Source organism: Rissa tridactyla, chromosome 10, assembly GCF_028500815.1.
Source record: "Rissa tridactyla isolate bRisTri1 chromosome 10, bRisTri1.patW.cur.20221130, whole genome shotgun sequence".
NCBI lineage: Eukaryota > Metazoa > Chordata > Aves > Charadriiformes > Laridae > Rissa > Rissa tridactyla.
In genome coordinates this window covers 6,282,326-6,303,291 of record NC_071475.1, presented here as the reverse complement: position 1 = coordinate 6,303,291, position 20,966 = coordinate 6,282,326, and the positions used below count along the sequence as shown (strand labels likewise).

The window sequence follows — 20,966 nt, the reverse complement described above, 5'->3', positions numbered from 1 at the left end:
AGCACCCCCGTGCCTGCGGCAGCCTGGCCCCTTTCTCCAGCCCTTCATGGGGACAGGAGCATCGGGCCACACGTGGCCGTGCCGGTGCGCGCACCCATGGGTGCAGGGGCATGGGAATGTGGCTGGTACCTGCACCCCGGTGATACCCCCCAGCTCCCCTTGTCCCCTTCATCTGGTGGAAATGGTTTCACCCCATCCCTGCCCACTTCCTGGGACCAAAACACTGGGCGTCTGCACGCTGGCACAGGGCGACCCAGGCAGAGCCAGACCACAGCATCCGCCTAAGAGCCAAAGGAGCTGCTGGGGTGGTTTAACTACTCCTCCTCCCTCAGCTTTACAGCCTCTGGTTTCCCAGGCCCTGGCAACTCAGGGACAGCTGACATTGTACCTCCAGCCACAGCGAGGATGGGGACAAGGGACCCGATCCAGGCAGGGGCTGCATCTCAGCAGGGTGAGACCCGGGGCAGCGACGCAGCGGTGTCACACAGCCCTGGTGTCACCGGGATGCGCGTGGCCCCCGTGCAGAGGCTGCCTCTCCCTCCCGCAGCCCTTACCCACGGGGTGCAGCAGTTGGTAGATGACGGGGTGTTGCAACACGCTGGGGAATAATCACGATAACTCGAGCGGTTGCCCTGGTGCCGCGCTTGGCTGTTGCAGTGGTTGCTAAAGAGAGTGGGCGTGCGGCTTCCTCTGGGGCGATCTGATTTCTTCGGGAGCGTGGTTAAGGCACGCTTAGGAGAAACCGTCCTCCGTGGAGCAAGGACGCGACCTCTCCACCGGCAGCAGCAGCCGTACTGCTCGAGCGCCCGGGCACGCACAGAGCTGTTTGCTTTGGGGGGAAAAAGCGATTAGTTTGTTCCTCCGAAGAGCAAAGGCAGCAAGTTTTCGAGGCGGCGGAGGGACCTTTGGGACGAGCACTGAGGAGCAGGCAAGGCCACCGGCCACTGCCAGCAGAGCTCCAGCCCTCAGTGGGGTCCCCGTGGGGTGACGAGAGCGGCGGGGAGGGAGTGCCGGTGCAGCGGCCGCCTCCACGTGACCCTCGGTCCCTGCTCCCGCTGGAGAGACCTGGCAGGAGCCAGGCAGCTTCGTCGGACCCGGCCAAAAAGTCACACAGGAGCCAGCGCAGCCAGGCAGAAGTAGCAGCCTCATCCCCCGCAGCTCCATGTCGTGGGGCGCGGGGCAACACCTGCCCCCCGGGCTCCCAAGGGCCACACTGCAGAAATCAGGTAAGCCCAGGGCCCCCCGAGCTGCTCTGGGGGGTCCCCGCATCTCTGCCGGCTCCCTGCCACGGGGACGGGCTGCTGAGCCCCCATGGGAGTAGTCTGTGCTGCATACCTGTTTACCCACAGGTGACTTTGGACCCTGTTTTAAATTTTGCTTGAGATACCATGTTACTTTAATACTTCTGCTTCTGCCTTTCAAAACGGACCCATATCCTGCAAGTAATTCCCCAAGTAAACCCCTGCCACGATTCAAACCTTCTTCTGGGAGAGGCATTGGGCTGGACAGGGGGCACTTGCTAATACAATCCCTGCAAATCAGCGTGGGAGGATTTTCTCTGTATTCGACAAAAATACCTTTGAGCTACCTTAAAACATTCATTAATGATTGATGTGCGTCCCTATGATAGGCAGGCAAATGCACAGAGCAAATATTTGATGAGATATTAAAAGTAAGTTTGCAATTATCGAGCGAGACTGCTAAGCATCTGTCACTGCTTAACAAAACTAAACAAGCCGCTCATGTGCCGCTTGCAAAAGGCACAGGGCTGACGTCCCTTGGTGATTGCTAACAGAGTGGGATCCCAGCCCTGTTATCTTTGCTTATCACAGTCCAAGGTAATTAAATGAAATGATTAACCAGCACACCCAATCCTGCCTGCAGGCAGAGCAGAGCTTGCTGCTGCCCGACTGTACAAGCATTTCCAGCGTCAGCCAACACAAATCAGGGTACCGGTAACTTCTACACACCAGACAGCTCAGCCCCAAACCTGGCGGCATTTCTCTCTTCCAAATACATGCATGTGAGTGCAAAGCTCAGTGGGTGACCGTGGTGGCATCTGGGGTCCTTTACACCTGGGGTGATCGCAGCTGGTGGCGTGTGAGCAGCCTGGGATGAGCCAGTCCCACTCTGTGCCCTCCTTACGCAGGTGCAGCGCTGGTGTAAATGGGCGACCCCGGGCTGCAGTGCTGGCACGGCGCTCCGCAGGAATGGGCAGGACTGGGGGCACTGGCTGGACAGGGGGGACTGGCTATACTGGTGGGAGAACACTGGCTGTACTGGTGGGGAGCACTCTGGCTGCACTGGTGGGCGAACACTGGGTGTACTGGTGGGCGAGCACTGGCTGTACTGGTGGGGAGCATGGGGAGCACTGGCTGCACTGGTGGGCGAACACTGGCTGTACTGGTGGGGAGCTCCATGCCCAGCATGTGCTCAACAGGGAGGCGGAGGCAGGAATGGTGGTGACATGTGGCAGCGGTGCCAGGAGCTGCAGGGCCGTGTCCCCCTGCCCCGTTTCACTTTTCCATTAGAGTTGCCTTTCCCTTTCCAACCCCATGACCTCGTGGGCTCTATTCCTGAGGGTCAGGGCTGAGGGAAGGCGAGGGGACCCAGGCCGTGCGCGCCTGCTGCCCCAAGGCAGCCACCCGATAGCTGGGAACTGCCACATCGAGTTACATTCACCCTATTACATTATAAATACCAGAATTAGCCTTGCTTAATTATTTAAAACTATAGATTAAAAGCAGACAAAGGCTCTTTGCCTCCTTTCCGGAGCACGCGTATCATTTATCGGTGATACGGTCGCCTGGTGACAAGGAAGGGGGAGCATGCCAGGTCCATTGGTATGAGATGCTCCCAAGCTGCCGGCACGACAGGAACCAGAGGAGAGGAAAATCAGGGTGAGGATGGGAGCTGGTACCATCTCACCAAGGGAGGGTAACAATTAGCATCTGCCAGTCTTTGGGCTCACCATATTATTATCATTATCATCATCCTCATCATTATTATTATTAACACCATCATCATTATTAACATCATCATCATCCGTCACCAGGGCAGCAAGCCACAGCAGACATTAAGTTAATGTGAAGGTATTTTGTTCCGGGCTCGGCTGCGTAACAACACCACACAGATCAGTTGGGGTGTTAAGGCACATTTTGTGGGCTCGGCTGCAGGGACTCCCCCACCAAAGGGTTTCCAGGCACTGCCAGCCTCCCCTGGGCGCCTCGTTCTGCCCTGAACCTACCGACCATGCAGAAAGTGCCTTCCAAAAGCAAGTGCCCGGCTTTGAGGACAAACCACTTTGTCCTCCCAGCGGCAGATCCTCCACAACGCAGTTGCACACCCGAAAGCTGCTCTCCCAAAGTCTCTCTCACCGCACAAAACTTTGGGGGTCACAAAGACTGACATGCAATTTTTTTCCCTGCCCGATGATGCCAACCCCAGCTATTCTGGGTTTCTAAAATAGAATCATAGAATCATAGAATTGTTAGGGTTGGAAGGGACCTCAAAGATCATCTAGTTCCAACCCCCCTGCCATGGGCAGGGACATCTCCCACTAGATCAGGTTGCTCAGAGCCCCAGCCAGCCTGGCCTTAAAAACTTCCAGGGATGGGGCTTCCACCACCTCTCTGGGCAACCTGTTACAGTGTCTCAGCACCCTCATGGTGAAGAACTTCTTCCTAACGTCCAGTCTGAATCGTCCCATCTCTAGTTTTAATCCATTCCCTCTAGTCCTACCATTACCCGACATCCTAAAAAGTCCCTCACCACCTTTCTTGTAGGCCCCCTTAAGATACTGGTAGGCCATACAATTAATTAACCTCAGGGAAATCAGGCAAATTAGCAAATACCATCAATTCAAGAGTCCAAAACGAAAGACAAATATTCAGCTTCGTTCTTTGCAGGACTTAACATACAGCATGAACTTTTCTGCCATTACACTCTCATAGGAAAAGCTGCAGGGCCAAACTCCAGCTCCACTTCAGACAGTGGAAATGCACTGACTGAAAGTTCATGCTCTAAAATGTTAAAAAAAAATTAACTTTTGGTTAACAGGCAGAAGTGTGTGTGAGGCTAGTTTAAAGACCCCATGCACCTCCAGGCTCGCTGCTCTCAGCCTTCCCGAGGAGCAGGGGGGTGCGGGATGCTCCCCTCACCCTGGGGAAAGGAGGGCTCCCTGTGGAGGAGATGCCGTCAGGAACCTAGCCCAGAAAAGGGAAGGTTCCTCCCATGATTGCAGCTAAACGTGTCAGAAACTCACATTATTTCCCAGGCTGAGGTTACTGGTCTAAAGAGCTTTAAACCAGCTCTGCTGCCTCGGACCGAGTGTGTTGGGTTTGCAGTCTCCTTACTCACAGGACGCGTATGACCAGCTTCTTTCAGCAGCCCTTAGTTACTCTGTTGGTTCTTTTAAAAAAAAAAAAAAGACACATTCATGAATAAACCCCAGGCATCCAGAAAACCAGAGGTTCTTCTCTGTAGCCACAGTTTTGAAGTGATCGCTTCTGCCCAGGAAACAGTCCCTTGGGTCAGTGGTTTTACAAAACCCAGATGTTGGCTCTGACCCTGGCCATCCCGAGGTTTTTGCCTGGTCTCATCCCTTCTACCAGGTAGCAGGGTTTCACAGAATTACGAACAGTAATATCCTCTGAGCCTGGAACCCATTCCCAGAATAACGCCTTTTGCCTGTTTTCACACGGGTAGCACTTCACAGGGGCCCATTTTCTGCTCAGAAAGCAATTCCCATACAATATTTTTAACAAGAGCAGTTTGGTCACCTTCTGCCCCTATTGACAAACCTCTCCAGAGGTGCTTTGGTGGGAAAATCACTTCTCAAATGACACAGACAGCAGAAATAAAAAGACTGCAAACTCTGTTCGCTTTGTAGATTTCAGCTAAAACTAAACACTGACGTGTGCTGCAGGAGACAGCATCAACAGCTTTGCGGGTCAAGGATGCTGAGAACCAACCGGGCATCGTTGCACAGGGCAGGGCACACGCGGTGCTGAAGGGAGAGAAAACTCAGCTTGCAGCCGGCGTGGAAGAGGGTCAAGGGACGCGCAGGAGAAGGGAGAGCAGGTCGCAGAGGGGCAGGAGGCCGAGGAGAGCTTGGCCAAACAAAAGTCAAGGGGGAGGAGGCATCTGGTGAGGCCACACCTTGAGTACCGTGTCCAGTTTTGGGCACCTCAATGTGAGAGAGATATCGAGGTGCTGGAGCGAGTGCAGAGGAGGGCAACGAAGCTGGTGAAGGGCCTGGAGAATAAATCTTATGAGGAGCGATTGAAGGAGCTGGGACTGTTCAGTTTGAGGAAGAGGAGGCTGAGGGGAGACCTCATCACTCTCTACAACTACCTGAAAGGACATTGTAGAGAGGTTGGTTCTGGTCTCTTCTCACAGGTAATTAGCGATAGAACAAGAGGGAATGGCTTCAAGCTGCAGCAGGGTAGGTTTGGGCTGGACATTAGGAAAAAATTCTTCCCAGAAAGAGTGGTCAGACACTGGAATAGGCTGCCCAGGGAGGTGGTGGAGTCACCATCCCCGAATGTGTTTAAGACTCGTTTAGATGTGGTGTTAGGGGATATGGTGCAGGGGAGAACTTTGTAGAGTGGAGCTGATGGTTGGACTCGATGATCCCAAGGGTCTTCTCCAACCTACATTATGATTCTATCTCACATGAAAACCTGCAAAAAAAGCAGCCAAATGCTGATGTCCTGCTGCACCCTGCATTCTCCTACACAGTCGCAAGTCGAGAGGTGCTGGGCAGGAGCCCAGACCTCCACCCTGCAGCTTTCTAAACCCACCCGCTATGGATTAGTTTTCTTTTCAATCTCTTATTTTTCCCCTTGTGCAGATCGGCTGGAGCCAGGCAGGCAGCTGTAAGCAGAGCTGCACCCCTCGGGTTACCTGCCCTTTCCAGGGCCGTTAATCCCCTTAACATTCCTGGGGATTACTTCCATCCCGACGGGACGGTGAGGTGGGCTGCCAGCCGCAGCGCAGGGAGCAGCGCGCAGTCCCCACGCAGAGAGACGAGTTGCTTAATCCTAAATAAATGCTGTGTGAAAGGCATCTCCTCTGAGTGAGGGAAAACCAAAAAGCAGCAGCAGCAAAGGGAAGTGTAGCTCAGCTCCCGACGCTGCCGAGCCCTCATGCCTGATGCCTGTCCCTGGGAATAAACCAGTCCTCCTCCTCCTCCTCCTCTTCCTCTCCAGGAACAAGCTAAAACCTTTCTCCTTGCCCTGCGCTGCACAAAAGCTACTCAAACCCCAAGCAGCACACTGTTTTACACTCCTAGTAGGGTATATTTAAAGTATTCTTGGCAACATTCAGGTTTCCTAAGGCATTTAATGTTGCAACAAAACTGCCCAGTACCCTGTTCCCTAAAAGACCAGGGCTGAGCATAATCAGAAGTGGCAACAATTTGGGCCACTCACAACAAATTGGTGCAGACTCACAATTTTACCAGAAGTCTCCAAGGAATTGGGGGATTTATAAGCATTTCCAGGCAGTTTGAGCAGGAATTTGGGCTTTGCTTCAGGTCAGAACAGACCAAGATATTAAAATGTCATTTTTCTCCCCTAGCCGGTCCCACACTGCACGGGGGGTGGTCAGTCTCTGGGCGATCTCAAAGATGCTGAATTTTCCCAGTGGGGTCTCCTAGAGAACTCGTCAAGACCAGGAGCTCGTTTCACAGCTACGACTGGGAGAGGAGATAGGCCACGCGTGAAGTCCAAGTATCTGCCAGCGTCCCCGGCCTCCTCATTCAGGCAGTCTTGCTTTTTACTTACAGAAAAGTTGCTCAGAAACACGCTTTTCCTAGAAAGCCTCAGGCTTCTAGAAATGAGGAAAGGGAAAATATTTAAAAGCAAGCAAAAGCCTGAGTGTGTTGAAGCAAACACAGCTACTTTTTATAAGCAACGCTCCAAAGCCGATCCATTTAAAAAGGTCAGGCTGTCTTTCTGCGTACAGCGGAGGGTATTAAAATGCACGTGTATTTTTTTGTTTATATCTTGCCAAGAACAATATAAAAATGTCTAACACCTTTTGCTGATTTATGATGGTGGCCAAGGAGGTGCCAGAGCAGAGCCTTGCTCATTGATCTACGGCTGAATCATGCAAAAACAGACACCCTGCTGTAAATCCACTGCAGAGACCTGGCTTGATTTACACCTCCAGCACTATAAATAATGACAAAAAGCAGCCTGATAGCAGTCTGTCTCCCCTTACACGGACATGAATTACATCAGGTCTTGAAGATGATAGATCTACTCCATGAGAAACATTTTGCACTGGGTCCCTATCTGCCAACCTGCAGGAGAAAGGATGCTCTGTCCTTACTCCCAGCCTAACTCCAAGCTGTGTTTCGGGCTCACCAATACTTTTATATTCTCATTGCTATTTTTCTGCTCAATGCAAATAAAGACACTCCTTGAATTTAAAGCGCTGTTCTGGTAGTGAGGTTCAAGGCTCCTTCAGTCGCGGTTAGGGACAAGGTCAGGGTTTTGACTTTGTCCCCAGGGCAGCAGTAGGGACACCCACTGGAAGCCAAACCCTGGAGGTCAGTGTCTGCACACCCCTCGGCACATCTAGCGCAGTGAAAACCCAGCTCAGAGCTACCTGCTGCGTCCTGCTCCCCCAGCATTGTTCAGGCAGATTACACTCATTGTGAGGACTTTTGCATGGGGATTTAACAGCCGCCTGGCCAGAAATGCTTCCAGTCGGTTTCAGTTCCTCCCACTCCTTCCTTTCCGGTATTTTCTCCATTTCTACTAGTTTCAAGGAAAAGTTCCCCATCTGCCTCCAGTAAATAGGTTGATAAATTGCTGTTTCTTTGCAAGCCTCAGCCATGCAACATCAGATTGCTGCAGTCAGGAAATAACCACATTAGCCAGTTCAAAACCTCCGCTCCTGGGGTCTGGGTATCGGAGGTAGGGAAGGGACTCCCGTTCCTGAGATGCAAAAGGAAACCCATACATCACGGAGGCAGGGGGAAAACAGTAATTATAAGTCACAGTGCTGCCCCAGAGCCCCAAGAGCTAGTACAGCTTAGCGGCAGGGCCTGAGAGCTACTTGGTACAGGAAAAAAAAGCGCCAAAGTCACTGGAGTTGCAGCCATTTACAGCATCCAGGTTGGTCCTTCAAGCTTGGCTGGCTGCGTAATCCTTCCACACTTGCTGCTCGCTGCGTTATCCCCCAGCAGAGCACAACAGGCGGATTTAAGGTGGACAAATCCAAGACCAATATGCCCCAGCCCTTCTCCCGCTGTGCAGCAGGATTTGGTACCCAGCACACAAGCAGTTGCAGGAATCTCGCTGTCGCAGGATGGGGCAGCTCAGGTCCAAGCGACGGCACAGGAACAGTGGGAAAAGGGCGACAGGATGACACAGTGACACTGAGGCTAGTCTGGCAGTGCCGCTGTCCAAAAATGGTGTTTTTGTGAAAAACACCTGGCATTTTATTCAAGTTACTCCACGGAGAGACATTTTTTTGTTTGACGAACGAAGACATTGCTTTGTCACTTGAAATAGGAGCCCATCCATTTAATTCACGCCAAAACAAGCCTTTGCTTTTGTGTCCTCCTTCCTTGTCTTTTACCTGCCTCTCTTCCTGTAAAAAAAAAAAAAAAAAAAAAAAAAAGGAAGAAGTAGAAGAAGAAAGAAGAAAAAAACTAAAGCAATTTTACCCCAATGAAAATCTGACATGTTTTCTCATTGTTCAAAGCCTGGCTTTCATCTAACAAGAATTAGCCGTGAAATTGTGCTGCCCTAACCCTTGGCTGTTCTTCAGTCCCTGCATCCCTCTGGAAGGCAGCGCCGAGCCCCCAGTTCCAGCCTGTGGAGTCCGTCCCTGCAGGGGTTTGAGTCAGCCCAGCACTTGCCATCAAACATCAAACCACGCCACCTTCCCCCTTCTGCCAGCAGTGATGTATGATCCTAGCAGAAAATAATTTGATACAAGCAACAACTGGTTCCAGCTTCCAAGCACCTTTTAAATATGTACCGAACTATTCACCCCAATTACACTCATGTAATGGGCTCTGATTTGTTTTCCTTTGTTCCCAAAGCAGTCGGACCATGGCCACATTAACATTCAATGAGAAGTTGTTTGATACTGAATCATTTCTTCAGCAGTATTATTCCTTACACAATTCTGTTTGATTGCAATCCACTTTACATTTGATAAGTACTTACTGACTATGAAAGAATGACCTAGCTTGCTTTCTCTTGCCTTTTTTTTTATTGATTTCTCTTTTAAAAGGGTTTTATTCCTTTTATACATGAGATTGCAACAACAGAGAGAGGCAACATTACTGAAAAACTGTTTTCCTTGCTGCTCCACCAACTCATATAACTTCACACTAGGCCCCCAAAAATACTATAATAACGAGACACTTGCAGACACGGAGCTGCCTACACCCTTTTCCTGGGACTTTTTGTTCTTACTGGTAAACTTCCAAATTGTTCAAGTGAATAGTCAGGAATAAATTGCTCTTTCTGAGCTCCCAATTAGACCGTACACTGAATAATTGTAGGCAGCCCCCCTGTGCTCCGCATTTAAAGACCCAGCCCACCGCACGCAGGTTGTCTTATAACTTGTGCTTTGCGCTCGCTTTGTACAGGGGTTTTGTAAAGGAGAAACGTAGAGCGCTTGGAAAATACCAACAGTGAACATGCCCCGTGCTTCGCCTGAAATCCAAGCTGCCATCATTTCCAAAACAGTGGGCTCTTGTTCTTACACCTAGAACATAGAGAATTATTACAGCACAACCACACACTGCATGGGCGAACTATGCTTTTCTTGGCATTGGGCTCGATCCTGATTATTAGGCCCGCAGGATATCGGCAAAATCTTTCCTTGACAAGAGGTTTCAGATACAGCAGCACCTCCTCAGGCCCGTGTTTCAGAAGCCCCTCAAATCCCATAGCATCCCCCTGTGCCAAGGGACTGACAGCCTCGGCCAGGATGACCAAAGCAGCGGCTCAGCACGGTCCCCATCCATGGCCGTTCCCACTTTTAGTTAGACCCATCTTGCATTAATTAATCCTTGGCACTAAATGCTGCAGCCACTGAAGCGAGTGGCTGGCAAGTAATTTAAGTGATCTAATTAATATGTGTCTCATCAACAACGCAAAGGGAATAGTTTTTAAAACCTCTAAAAAACCCGCACCGGCACATGGAGGCACGTGCACGCAGATGGGCACCGAGCAGCCAGGGCAGGAACCATCGCTTCTCCTCTGCCTTGCCCAGGGGAGATCCCAGCAGGAATTCCACACCACAGTGGAGTGAGACTTCTCACGCAAACGCCTCTCTTTTCTTCCAGCATCGATGTACACTGAAATACAGCGGGAGCGACCAGACAGTGGGAATATCCTGACCCACCCAGACTACATAGATGGAAACCCAGACCTCATCAAACCTAAAAAGCTCCTAAATCCTGTAAAAGCCTCGAAGAGCCACCAAGAGCTGCACAGGGAGCTGTTGATGAACCACAAAAGGTAAGAGGAGGTCACAGCCTGCCCTTGCAAGCGAACACCATGCAAAACTTGCTGTAATCCCTTCCTCTTTCTGTGATGTGATGGTTTCTTTTAAAACAAAAGCAGAATGAAAAGCCCCCTGCTCTGCTGGCCTGAAGCATCAGCTAGCACTTTTTGGAGCTGCTCACAATTTCCACCCATCTCAAGCCACGAGCGCTGGACGATGCAGAGCATCCCTACAGCCCCCTTCTCAGTGTCCCACGCGTGTTTTCTCTCTAGTCCTGGTTTTTCTATCTCCATCACTGGCTTGCCAAATCCCCAGCAATGTTCAGCCTTCCCGTGCGCTTTAAGGTCAATCCAGAGGCAGTAAGAGCGGCAGGCTGGATGGAGCCTTTCAAAGTTGGGGTAGCATCAGTGTGAGATCTTCTACACAAGGAAAAGGCTAATCCCTGTCTCCCTAAAAATCAAACGAGTAAAGATAGGCTAGAATTCACATTCCTGATTTCCTACCCCATCACCCCAATTTAACTGTTTAGGGATACAGGTACAACATCAGGATAATGACACCAGGGACTGAGAACCCATGACCACATCATTCCTTTGCGGCAACTGTCTGAGCATCAGTGCAATAAAAGCATATTCAGTTCCGAGCCTTTTTAGCACAGCAAGAAATCCACTGCCTTTATATTGACATTTTCTGAATACCCTGAAATATTCTGACACGATATCACTTTGACCATCTAATTAAAAGGAGCACAGCCTCTGTTCAAAAGGACTGCAGTCATTATGAGAACCAGACACACATTAATTCGGCAAACAATCAAGCCTGCCAGCAGGGTGCATTAATCAGTGCTGGCACTGGCTGGGCTTGGGTTTGACTCGATTTCACAGAATCATAAAAATTACAGGGACCATGCCCGGGCCATTCTCCAGCAGCGAGGCAGAGGTAACTATGCCAGGTATTTTTAAAACTCTCTGGTTTGAGAGTGACCGTATCCTGCCTAGTGATACTGGTTAGTTTAAAGGCTCACCCGCCAGCATTGGCTTTGATCTCACAGAATGTTATTCCAGCCTAGCCGTGATGGACCAAAGCATCGAGAAATTCCTGCAATGGAGGTAGCGGAGAGGAACGGTGGCAGGCAGGGTACAGACCCCACGGCACCAGGCTGAGCTGAACTTCAAACTGGCAAATACCAAGTGCATCATCACTTTGTACTCGAGTCCTGTGCCTGCCACCACCATATATCCACATGTGCCAGCAGATGCTGGCAGAAGGCAGCCCCATCGCAGCCACCCTGCATCTCCTGACCCCTCTCATTTTAGTTCTGTACATCTCAGGCATCCATTTAAACCCGCTTTGGCTCTGGCCTCCCAAATATTTTTTAGCAAATATGTGAAACAAACTCTACTGCAAACAATAATCCATCGTTGCTGATTTCTTGTCACTCTCGAATCCACCAGCTTTGCTTCCTGCTCCATGTTACTATAGGGTGAGAGAGGGGAGAGGGGAAGAGAGAGGGACCTACGACCTGCTCCTGTCTCTGCTTTGCTGTTAGTTTTTCCCCTTAAGCACAGGGAGAAGCAACTCAAATCAGCAGCTTGTGCAACAAACCCCTTATCTTAGTCAACACCTCTGGGTACTAACAACACAGGCTGATTAAATCAAAGCACAGTAACAAATCCACAGGCAACATTGCAAGCTGTGTCCCCAGTGAGCCAAGGCAGGTTTTCCCTCTCTCAAGCCTTAGGAAAAGCATCTCTGTGACATCTGAGTTCTTCCTGACTTGAAAAACCATCATGAAAGCTCTGGGGCCAATGCTACGGCTACCTTCGCTGATGCTGCCATGAGCTTTGTCCCACCATAAAGCAAAAATAACGAAATGGCAACAGGAAGCATTGTTAAATGTGGCGCTGGAAGGATGCAAGCACTGGTCCCCAGCCATGTTGGGATCCACAGAGGTCTGCTGCATCTGGAAAGCGTTTCCCTCTCCTGCTGCCAGTTTAGTTTCTCACGATGTGAGATACCACCTCAGTGTCCGCCACTCTGCCAAAGAAACTCGGTGGTGCACAGGGTTTGATGTCTCTGCTTTCAAACAACCTTAGCAGAAACCAACCTGCTGAGGATGAGGTTTGCATTAACAGCGCGTGCCAACCTGCCACGCCATGGGCCAGCCCTTAGCACAGAGGTGGGGAGGTCCCCTCCTCACCTCAAAACAGACCTTCGCCCACAGGAACACCAAACACCCCACATTTTACAATGGGACTTGTAAATACTCTCAGCCCATAGAGTTGTAGACCACTACGAAAGTGGTCAGGCCCCACTCCCTCCCCGTGTGTGACAGCTAAAAGGTCTTCAACTCCTTCTCCTCAAAAATACAACTTCAGTCAACAACTTCCAGTTCTGTATTACCTTGCAAGACCACTTACATCCCAGCTGCTATTGCAGAAGATAGCCTGCGTAAACACAGCCTCAACCACTTCTTAATATTCTGTTCTTCAGCGAAACGAAACTCTGTGTAGTTGCAATAAAGTCTCCCAAAATTCAGCAAATGTTCAACTTCCCAGCAGCTGCAGCTTTCTGCCTCTCTGACAAGGCCTCAGCGGGGCAGAGTCGCTGCTTTTAGTGATTTAAGCCAAGAAGTTGATGGATATTATGAAGGCAGATTCCTCTTGGCATGGAGGAGGTGAGTTGGTCAAACCACTATCCTGGAAGGGCAGGAACCATCCCACGACCACACCTGGACTTGTTGCGCATTCACCCATAGCCCTACATGTCCATAAATACTCCTGTGCTTCTAGGGGGACAGAAGCTGGTAGGAACGTGGCCAGGGTTAGCTGCAGGAGGTGAATCTTAGTGTCTGAATTCAGACATGGCAAAATCCAGCGTGTTAGATATCTGAAATCTGTTTGGAGGACTTTTCATGTCTTTACCACATATTTATACTTTGCCTGCATGTCCTTGCTATGTCTCCTTTCCTGTGATCCCACCCGTCATAGAACAGGGCTGGGAGCAGCCCTGATTCATCCGAGATGCTTCAGGTGGCTGAAGGGGAGCCAGACGCCTGCGCCACCGGCAAACGCTCTGGCTTCCAGGAGAAAAGGACATTTCATTTTGGCCTCCTGACCCAAGCTCTCCATGTCAACAGGGGGATCGCTAGCCCCCAGCTAAGCTGGGATGCAACAGGGAGGAAAGGAACTGCCAAGACAATTATTGCAGATCAATGACTACCCCTGCTGGTGGAAAAAAAATCGTCTTTATTTAAAATGCCCTCAATGCTGCTGAAGTCGCCACTGACTTATGATTAAAACTAGTAACAGCAGGAGCCAACGCAAGGTCCCGTTTCCATACCCGACCCAGAAAACTGTAGCACCTCAGTATAATGGGATTAGCAAAACTTTCAGTGCTGCAGCCCCAGACACGGACAGCAAGCGCCGTGCCCACCCCAGGCAGGCGGCCTAAGGTAAGCACCACAGTAAGGTGCTCCTGGTAACACCCTTAAAGCCTCGTGAAATAATGTGTGGACCAGGACTGGTTTGTGGACCAGGTCTCCCATGTTTCCATTTAGGACTGAGAAGAGTTTTGGGGTTGCCGGACTGGCAGTGGTTACACCTCATCCGTTTTTTTGTCCACAGGGGCTTGGGCGTGGAGAGCAAGCCAGAGCTGCAGCGGGTGCTCGAGCACCGACGGCGAAACCAGCTCATCAGACAGAAGAAGGAAGAGGAAGAGGCAAAGAAACTGCAGTCTCCTTTCGAAAAAGAGCTACTAAAGAGGCACCAGAGGCTGGATCAGGTAGAACTGAGTTTTCGGTCATCCCTGGGTTATCCAAACCAACCTGCATGAGGCACAGAGCACAGGGAAGACGGGTAGGCTGAGGTTCAGCCCAAAGTATAGCGTTGCTACCCCTCTATAAAACAGGAGCCACAGCACATCCTTCGCTGCTGCCCCAGGCAGCTGCAGCACCCTCATCCTCACAGTGGGATTCACCTTGTTTGTACCACCTCACCCACGACTCCCCCATGCACCACCGGCCCCGGGTCTCCTCCGGGTCCCGCATGGTGGCCTTGGGGTGTGCTTTCCAGTTCAGAGCACCCCAAATAGCATGGGGGCTGTTGCAGCACCCACCACAGGGGTGCTCGGGACCCTGGGGTGCAGGGTGAGAGACTGCAGAAGTGCTGGAAGGTGCAAACCCCGCTGCAATGACACCCAAGTTGCTTCTGGGAGCAGTTCCTGGCACATATTCTGGACAAAAACACACCTGGGGAGAGCAATATTCTGTGTGGGCACTTGTCAGCAGCACATAGCCATGCCCTGGGTGCTCTGCACCTCTTGCACAAACCAGTGCTAGCAGCAAGCAGGCTTGTTGCCACCAAAAATAAAGTCTTTCACTGTCCTACTTGCCGGTATTTGCACTGCAAATGGATGAAACGGGTTTATTTAATTAGTGACACAACAGCTCCCTTGCAACAATATCAGCCAAGCCAATATCACTTGAAAAATCAAAGCCCAGCACCCTCAGAGAAGAAACAGGATGTGAAACAAGGTGGTTTAGGGACAGATCCATAAAGATTTTGCATATAAAAGTGAGGCAGCACAGTGACTTACCCCCTCCCCCCCCCCCCCCCCATAGACAATAACCTAATGCTGAGAGCTTTTCCCAGCCTCAGGGGCCTCCTTTACTGGGAAGGATTCAAACCTCCTCCTCCCTCCTCCACGCCAGGTCTGAAGTGAAGCACTCCCCTGCTTTTCTGCTGGAGATGGCCCTCCCTGGAGGAAAAAATAAATAAATAAATTAATGTTTCAGTTGGCCAGAAAAAGAGACTTGGAGTGAACACGGCTCTAGTGTAACGCTTTGGAAAAAGAGAGCACTGACACATGCATGACACACTCATTCAGCTTTGGGCAACAATAACTGGACACCCAGCAATAGTGAAGCCCACCGTTTTAATGTAGCCAATGCACTTCTGTCCTTCAGCATGCACGGATAACTGCGGCTCTTCTTTCTTACAGCTGGAGAAAGAGCAGGAGAAGCAGGAAGACCATGCACCAGAATTCATTAAAGTCAAGGAAAACCTGAGAAGAACATCGACGGTGACCGGGGACGAGAAAGCAGCGTAGCTTCTGCCAAAACTCACCAGGGATCCTACCAAGGCCGGCGCTAACACATACACGCTGACATCTCTGTACATGGTGGACATTCACAGCCGCATCATTGGGGCTACTTACAGTTATTAACACTTGCTCCAGTAGAAGGCTCAAAAAAGGTTTTCCCAGCCCAGGAAGGTATCACGGTGGAAAAGGTGCAGTATTCACCGAAGTACTCACACGAGGAGATGCAGAGAGAAATGATGTTATTTTTCCCCCAGATTGTGGGTACACGCTAACCTCCAGCTAACTCTTGGTTAACCCTTGAGACACAGCACCATTTAAGCCAGGGGAGTCCGTGGAGGGATGATTTGGGGGACCTCGGCTTCTTCCTGGAGGCAGGCTTGCCCAGCACGGGGTGGCAGGAGGGCGGCTGCAGCTCCGGAGAACCTCCTGGAAACCTGGTGTGGTAACTAAAAGGGACAATGTGCATATTACTGAGAACAGCCCAGGTGACCGTAACGGCTTTCCCGAGGGTCCCTGCTATTGCACCAGTGTGAGAGTGAAGCCCAGCTGAGGCTGTGTGTCCCAGCAGCACACCCATACTATTAAAAAACCAACCTCTGTGTGCCCACACCAATGCAGCACAGGCAGGTGCAAAACTGTTCTTCACAAGGACATTTAAACTGCATTCAAAACCTGTTTAAAAATAGCTATTTAGGCAGTTTCGTGCTCAGGCAGAAGACACGTTGGACTATACCATCAATGCCCCAAGCAGGAGGCAAATGCTCCCTGCAGAAAGCAAAGGCTGGGTGTTTCCAGCTGGGTGTTCATGGAAGCCTGCAGTGACCAGGCAGCAGATCCCTGTGGATGCAGCAGACAGACAAACTGCTTCTTGCCCTTGGACCACTGAACGCCAGCCCCTCACCCAGCAGCTGGACATGTGCTACCACAGAGACCCACAAAAACATCCTGTTGTTGAGAGGTGGCGATGTGGTAATGTCCTACCGGCGTGAGGCTGCTGTCCTGTTCGCCCCGCACGCAGCTGACACCTGTAGGCACCAGGGGCTATGGAGCACATAGGTACCGATGCAAAACTAGTTGTCGGTGCTTCTCATGCCCTTTTCCAGAGGTCGGAGCTGCCTCATTTCAGCTGCCACCTTGCAAAGCTAAAAATCTTCTTGCTGCCGGTGTAGCAAAGCAGCACCACGTGCACTTGCACCAGGTATGGACGGAGAGTACCACATTAACGGGGCACCCACAGGTGTCCACATCTAGAGCTAAAATGGCACCTTCGGGAAGATCTCAGCTTCTTGCTTCTCACATCAGCCCTGACACAAAGCCTAAACAGCATAACTCACCGACTGCCTTTGAACACTGGCTCTTGAATGGCAAGCCTCAATGGACCTAGTCAGCTGGGAAGGTAATACCTGGTTAAGCAATATTTACTGTCCACATCTTCAGTTGATCCATACATAAATTAAGGGAAACAGGGCATTTATCACACACGCATTTATTAAAAAGTTACTAATCCATTCCCTAATCTCCCTGGCCCAGTGGGGTGTTTCATTTCAGAGGGCTGTTGCTCAACCTGGCAGCTTGAGTAAAACGTCTGAGCCACATCACCTGTGGTGAGCAGTGATACAGGTACGGGGCTTCCGCGAGACATTGGACTATAAAACCCCTTAACTCAGTTCCAGCCCTTGAAAGCCCCATCTCATGGCACTACTCTGCGGTAGTTTCTAAGCCCCCTGCTCATCACGCTCATTCTAAACAAGTTTCTAATTCAGAAATCCAGTGCATACGGTCACTATGGGTCAAACAAGATCTGAAAGGATCTATTATGTCCTTTCCAACTGTGACGCTTTTCATATAGGTTATGATTAAAACCATGAGGCAGAAGCAGCATCGACCATTTTTTCAGGGTGGAAAGAAAGCCAAATTTCTCCAAGAAAAACGAATTGTTGCTAAGGATGCTTGTGCACAGCTGTAAAGAATGCTGTATGATACTCCATAGATAACATCAGCTTCAATAACAAGCCAGAAGTACTGTGCTGGGGGTTTTGTGAGGGGTTATGGCACAGATTAAGTAACCTTGATCAAAGAGCTCAAAAAAAATCATCAAATTAATTTGTAATTTTGCCACAGATGGAAACGCGCTCCAGGAGAGGCAATCTGTCGCTCCATATGCACCAGTGAAATCAGTGTTATCAGCTCACCCGGGCTGGGACGGGGGCATTTATGCAAGTCCTTGGGTGGGAGCCATGCGGTAAGGTCTGGGAAAGCCAAGCGCTCAAATCAGCAATGAAAAGGTTGAAAATATTTTACTGCAGTCTTCTTTGGAGTATGCAAATACCATCTGGGGGAAAAAAAAAAAAATAATAAATCAAGGTGTCTCCCTCTGATGCGGTGGCCACCAAGCACAGAGTGGGGCTGCAAACCAACGCAGTCCGGGATCGCTCAGGGGTGTCTGGGTCATTTTCAGCGGGTGTCCAGAAGGGAAAGGGAGGGCTGGGTCACGCTGCCCTGACTCAGGCTGAGCTATCAGGGCCACGAGAAACCCTTCCAGCGGTGGAGAGACAGCAGAAAGCCCTGACCCGACTGCCCACGGGCTGTGAGCCAGGACCCAGCCGCATGTCCACACATCGACCCACCCAACCGGCCACCAGCCGCTGGCACCAGGAGCTCCCGCGGGGCCAGACCGGGCGGCAGCAGCCCCACGGCACACAGCGGGACGCATGGCGCTTCACCCCTGGCAAGAGCTGCAGGCTCCAGCCCTCCGCGACGGCACGTGGGAAACGATGCTTTTGCTGTGCAAGCCTTGGCTTAAAAACTCACGGCGTTTTCCAACGCAGCTCTTCTCACCCCTGCGAACCGATAACCGCATCCCTGGCTGGGCTCAGAGCCTCCACAACCTTCACGGATGCTCTTGTGGTGCGGCAGCGTGGAGGTGGCACCTGAAAAAACAGCAGTGTAGACATCACCAGGAAGATTTTGGGGTATCTTTGTGTCTCTTTTTCTTTTAAGTGAATTCCTCCCTATGTCCCTAAAACACATTCCTGAATAAACGTGGTGGATCCAGAAGATACAGATTATCAGAGTATCGAAGGAAGACAATTTTTTGCACTGTGTATATTGCCGATGTGGTATATAGTCTATATACTGTCTTGGTGTTTGTACATTTATATAAAAATATATGTCATGCAACTCTACTTAATTAACTCACTCTGTTTAATGTGGACACTTCTGAAGAAATAAACTAAAAGATGATTGTATATTTTGCTCTTTTCCACAAGGAACTGAAAAAGCTCTGAGGATGCAAGCAGACGAGAGCCAAATAAACAGAATGAACATAAAAATCGGTGAAGTCTGACAGCAGCTCCTTTGTTAGTCCTGTGCTAACTTACTCATCAACGAGCTGTTTTCATCATCCGCACCCAATGCTGCATCCGTTGCTTACCCCCAGACTTCATCACCATTTGCCGAAAGTTTAAGGCCACAAAAATTGTGGAATCGGGCATTGCACACTGAAACTTCCCCTATGTTTGATTTCTAACTGGCCACGGATGCCCACCTGCCCGGCAGGGTAAGACCCACAAGGCCAAGGAAACACGTTGCCCTTGGATTTAATTTAAAAACTCAGTTCTGAGCTGAAAGGTAATCCTCACACTAGTGAGCTCACTTCGTTATTTTTTAAACATTTTTAAAGTGTTTTAGCAGCAACCAAAGATGACAGATTACATAGATAAGAAAAAGAGAGGGTGCTTCACACGCGCGGGTCACACACACCACGCTCCCCACAAGCCAGGACTAAAACTGAACTCAGCAAAGCAAACAAAAAGGACTTCTCCGTCTCATTAGCGATAGCCTTAATGGCAGAGACACCAACTTCCCGCTCAGAAGGCGGCAGAGATGGTGCTTGGATGCGTTTCTCTGACACCAGGTATCTGCTGGGGTTGCCACACTGGGAGGCACACGGCGTTCCCGACCCTCCGGCACTGGTGTGGGCAGTCAGCTCATCATCAGGGACGAGGGCTCATCGACTAAATCTGTTCTTCGGGTCAGGTTTCCAAAACATCTTTCCCACCTCGTTGCCACTTATAATAATAGCTGACATGTTCGCCTACCACGGCGGGTTGCGTACTTCATGTCCTGGCACAAACCACACAAAGGGAAAATTCTTCCCTGGAGACTGTGGCCTTTGGTGAGACACGAGACCAGGGGACCCAGGCAGGACTTTGTAAAATGCTTTATCAACCTCTCCCAGCCCCAACCGGCGAGGTTTCGATGCGCTATGCCCCAAGACTGCTTACACTAATCGCACACCCCCTTTCACGCACGGATGCCAAAGGCAAGTCTTTCATAGCATGACAGTTCTCTCCTATGGAAGACAGCAAGAAACAATCACTTCTGTTCTTTAAAGATACGCTACCTTTTAGCTATGCACAAACTGCTCCGTTGCCTGGATTTTTCTTACCGCCAGGGTTTTCAATACCAGCTTTGCCATTTATCCAGCTCACGCTGAGATCTCTCCCATGCACTCACTCCTGAAGTGCCCCTAGATACTTTGCTGCAGTGGAATTTCCTATCAGAGAACCCTTATATTTTACTGCCTGATTCACTTCTCGTTACTGCCTCAGAAATGGCAAATTCTATTTTTCTTCCCCAAGCTAGTGGTATCCTCAGAGGGGCCCTGGCTGAACGCCCCTTCTCAGGAACTCTCCCCTGCCTGTCCTAGGTATCATTTCCCAAAATTACCTAGAACTGTCACAGACTGACCAGTTTTGTGTGGATTAAAGCATCGTGTGAAACCTGGGAGTCAGACATGGTATCAGAGATAGGCAGGCTTGTGGAAGAGGGGAAAAATGCAAAATTATCAGCAACACAATAATGAGCAAAATTATCAGCAACACAATAATCACGGTGTGTTCCAACTCGCCATGACCAAATGCTCTTGGGGATTTTGTTGGTTCCCAGGATATTCTGTGAGCTCCCTGGGCACCCCGCCGGCGCTGATGTAGCCGGGGGGGTGGCGGAAAGTTGCCAGCTCCTGCCCAGTAGACACCAGGACAGACTGCAATGGGGACAGATTCACAACTGACAGAGACAAAGGCACCACATAACCCGCGGCAACGTCCCTCTGACCCCCAGCACGACCCAGCCTGCGAGGCACATACCCGGTCTCCCGGCTGGCACCCCAAACTGCGGGAAGAGCTGAGGGAACATCCCCGGTCTCCCGGCTGGCCCCGCAGACTGCGGGAAGAGCCGAGGGCAGTGCCCTACCGGAGCCAAGCGCGCAGTAATCGAGCTGGGAAAACCTCGAGCGAGTCACATCCATGGGCAAGGGGCGATGAGAGCCCACAGGGTGCTCCGCTCTGTCCTAAACAGACTACAAAAAAAAAAAAAAA

The 20,966-nt window shown here is 50.6% G+C and overlaps 1 protein-coding gene across 2 annotated transcripts; it reads left to right on the top strand.

Moving 5' to 3' along the window:
- The first annotated feature begins 686 nt into the window (after positions 1–686).
- On the top strand, positions 687–20,281 carry FAM107A (family with sequence similarity 107 member A). 2 transcript variants are annotated; one of them, XM_054216621.1, is made up of 4 exons: positions 687–1,226; positions 10,322–10,496; positions 14,109–14,265; positions 15,484–20,280. In XM_054216621.1, exons 1-4 carry the CDS (start codon positions 1,163–1,165, stop codon positions 15,589–15,591), a joined length of 504 nt encoding a protein of 167 aa, XP_054072596.1. In that variant the 5' UTR covers positions 687–1,162; the 3' UTR covers positions 15,592–20,280. The 2 variants fall into 2 exon arrangements, with proteins under 2 accessions (XP_054072596.1, XP_054072598.1); XM_054216623.1 differs by lacking the exon at positions 687–1,226 and adding an exon at positions 1,241–2,023 and having other exon boundaries at positions 15,484–20,281.
- The last annotated feature ends 685 nt before the right edge of the window (positions 20,282–20,966 follow it).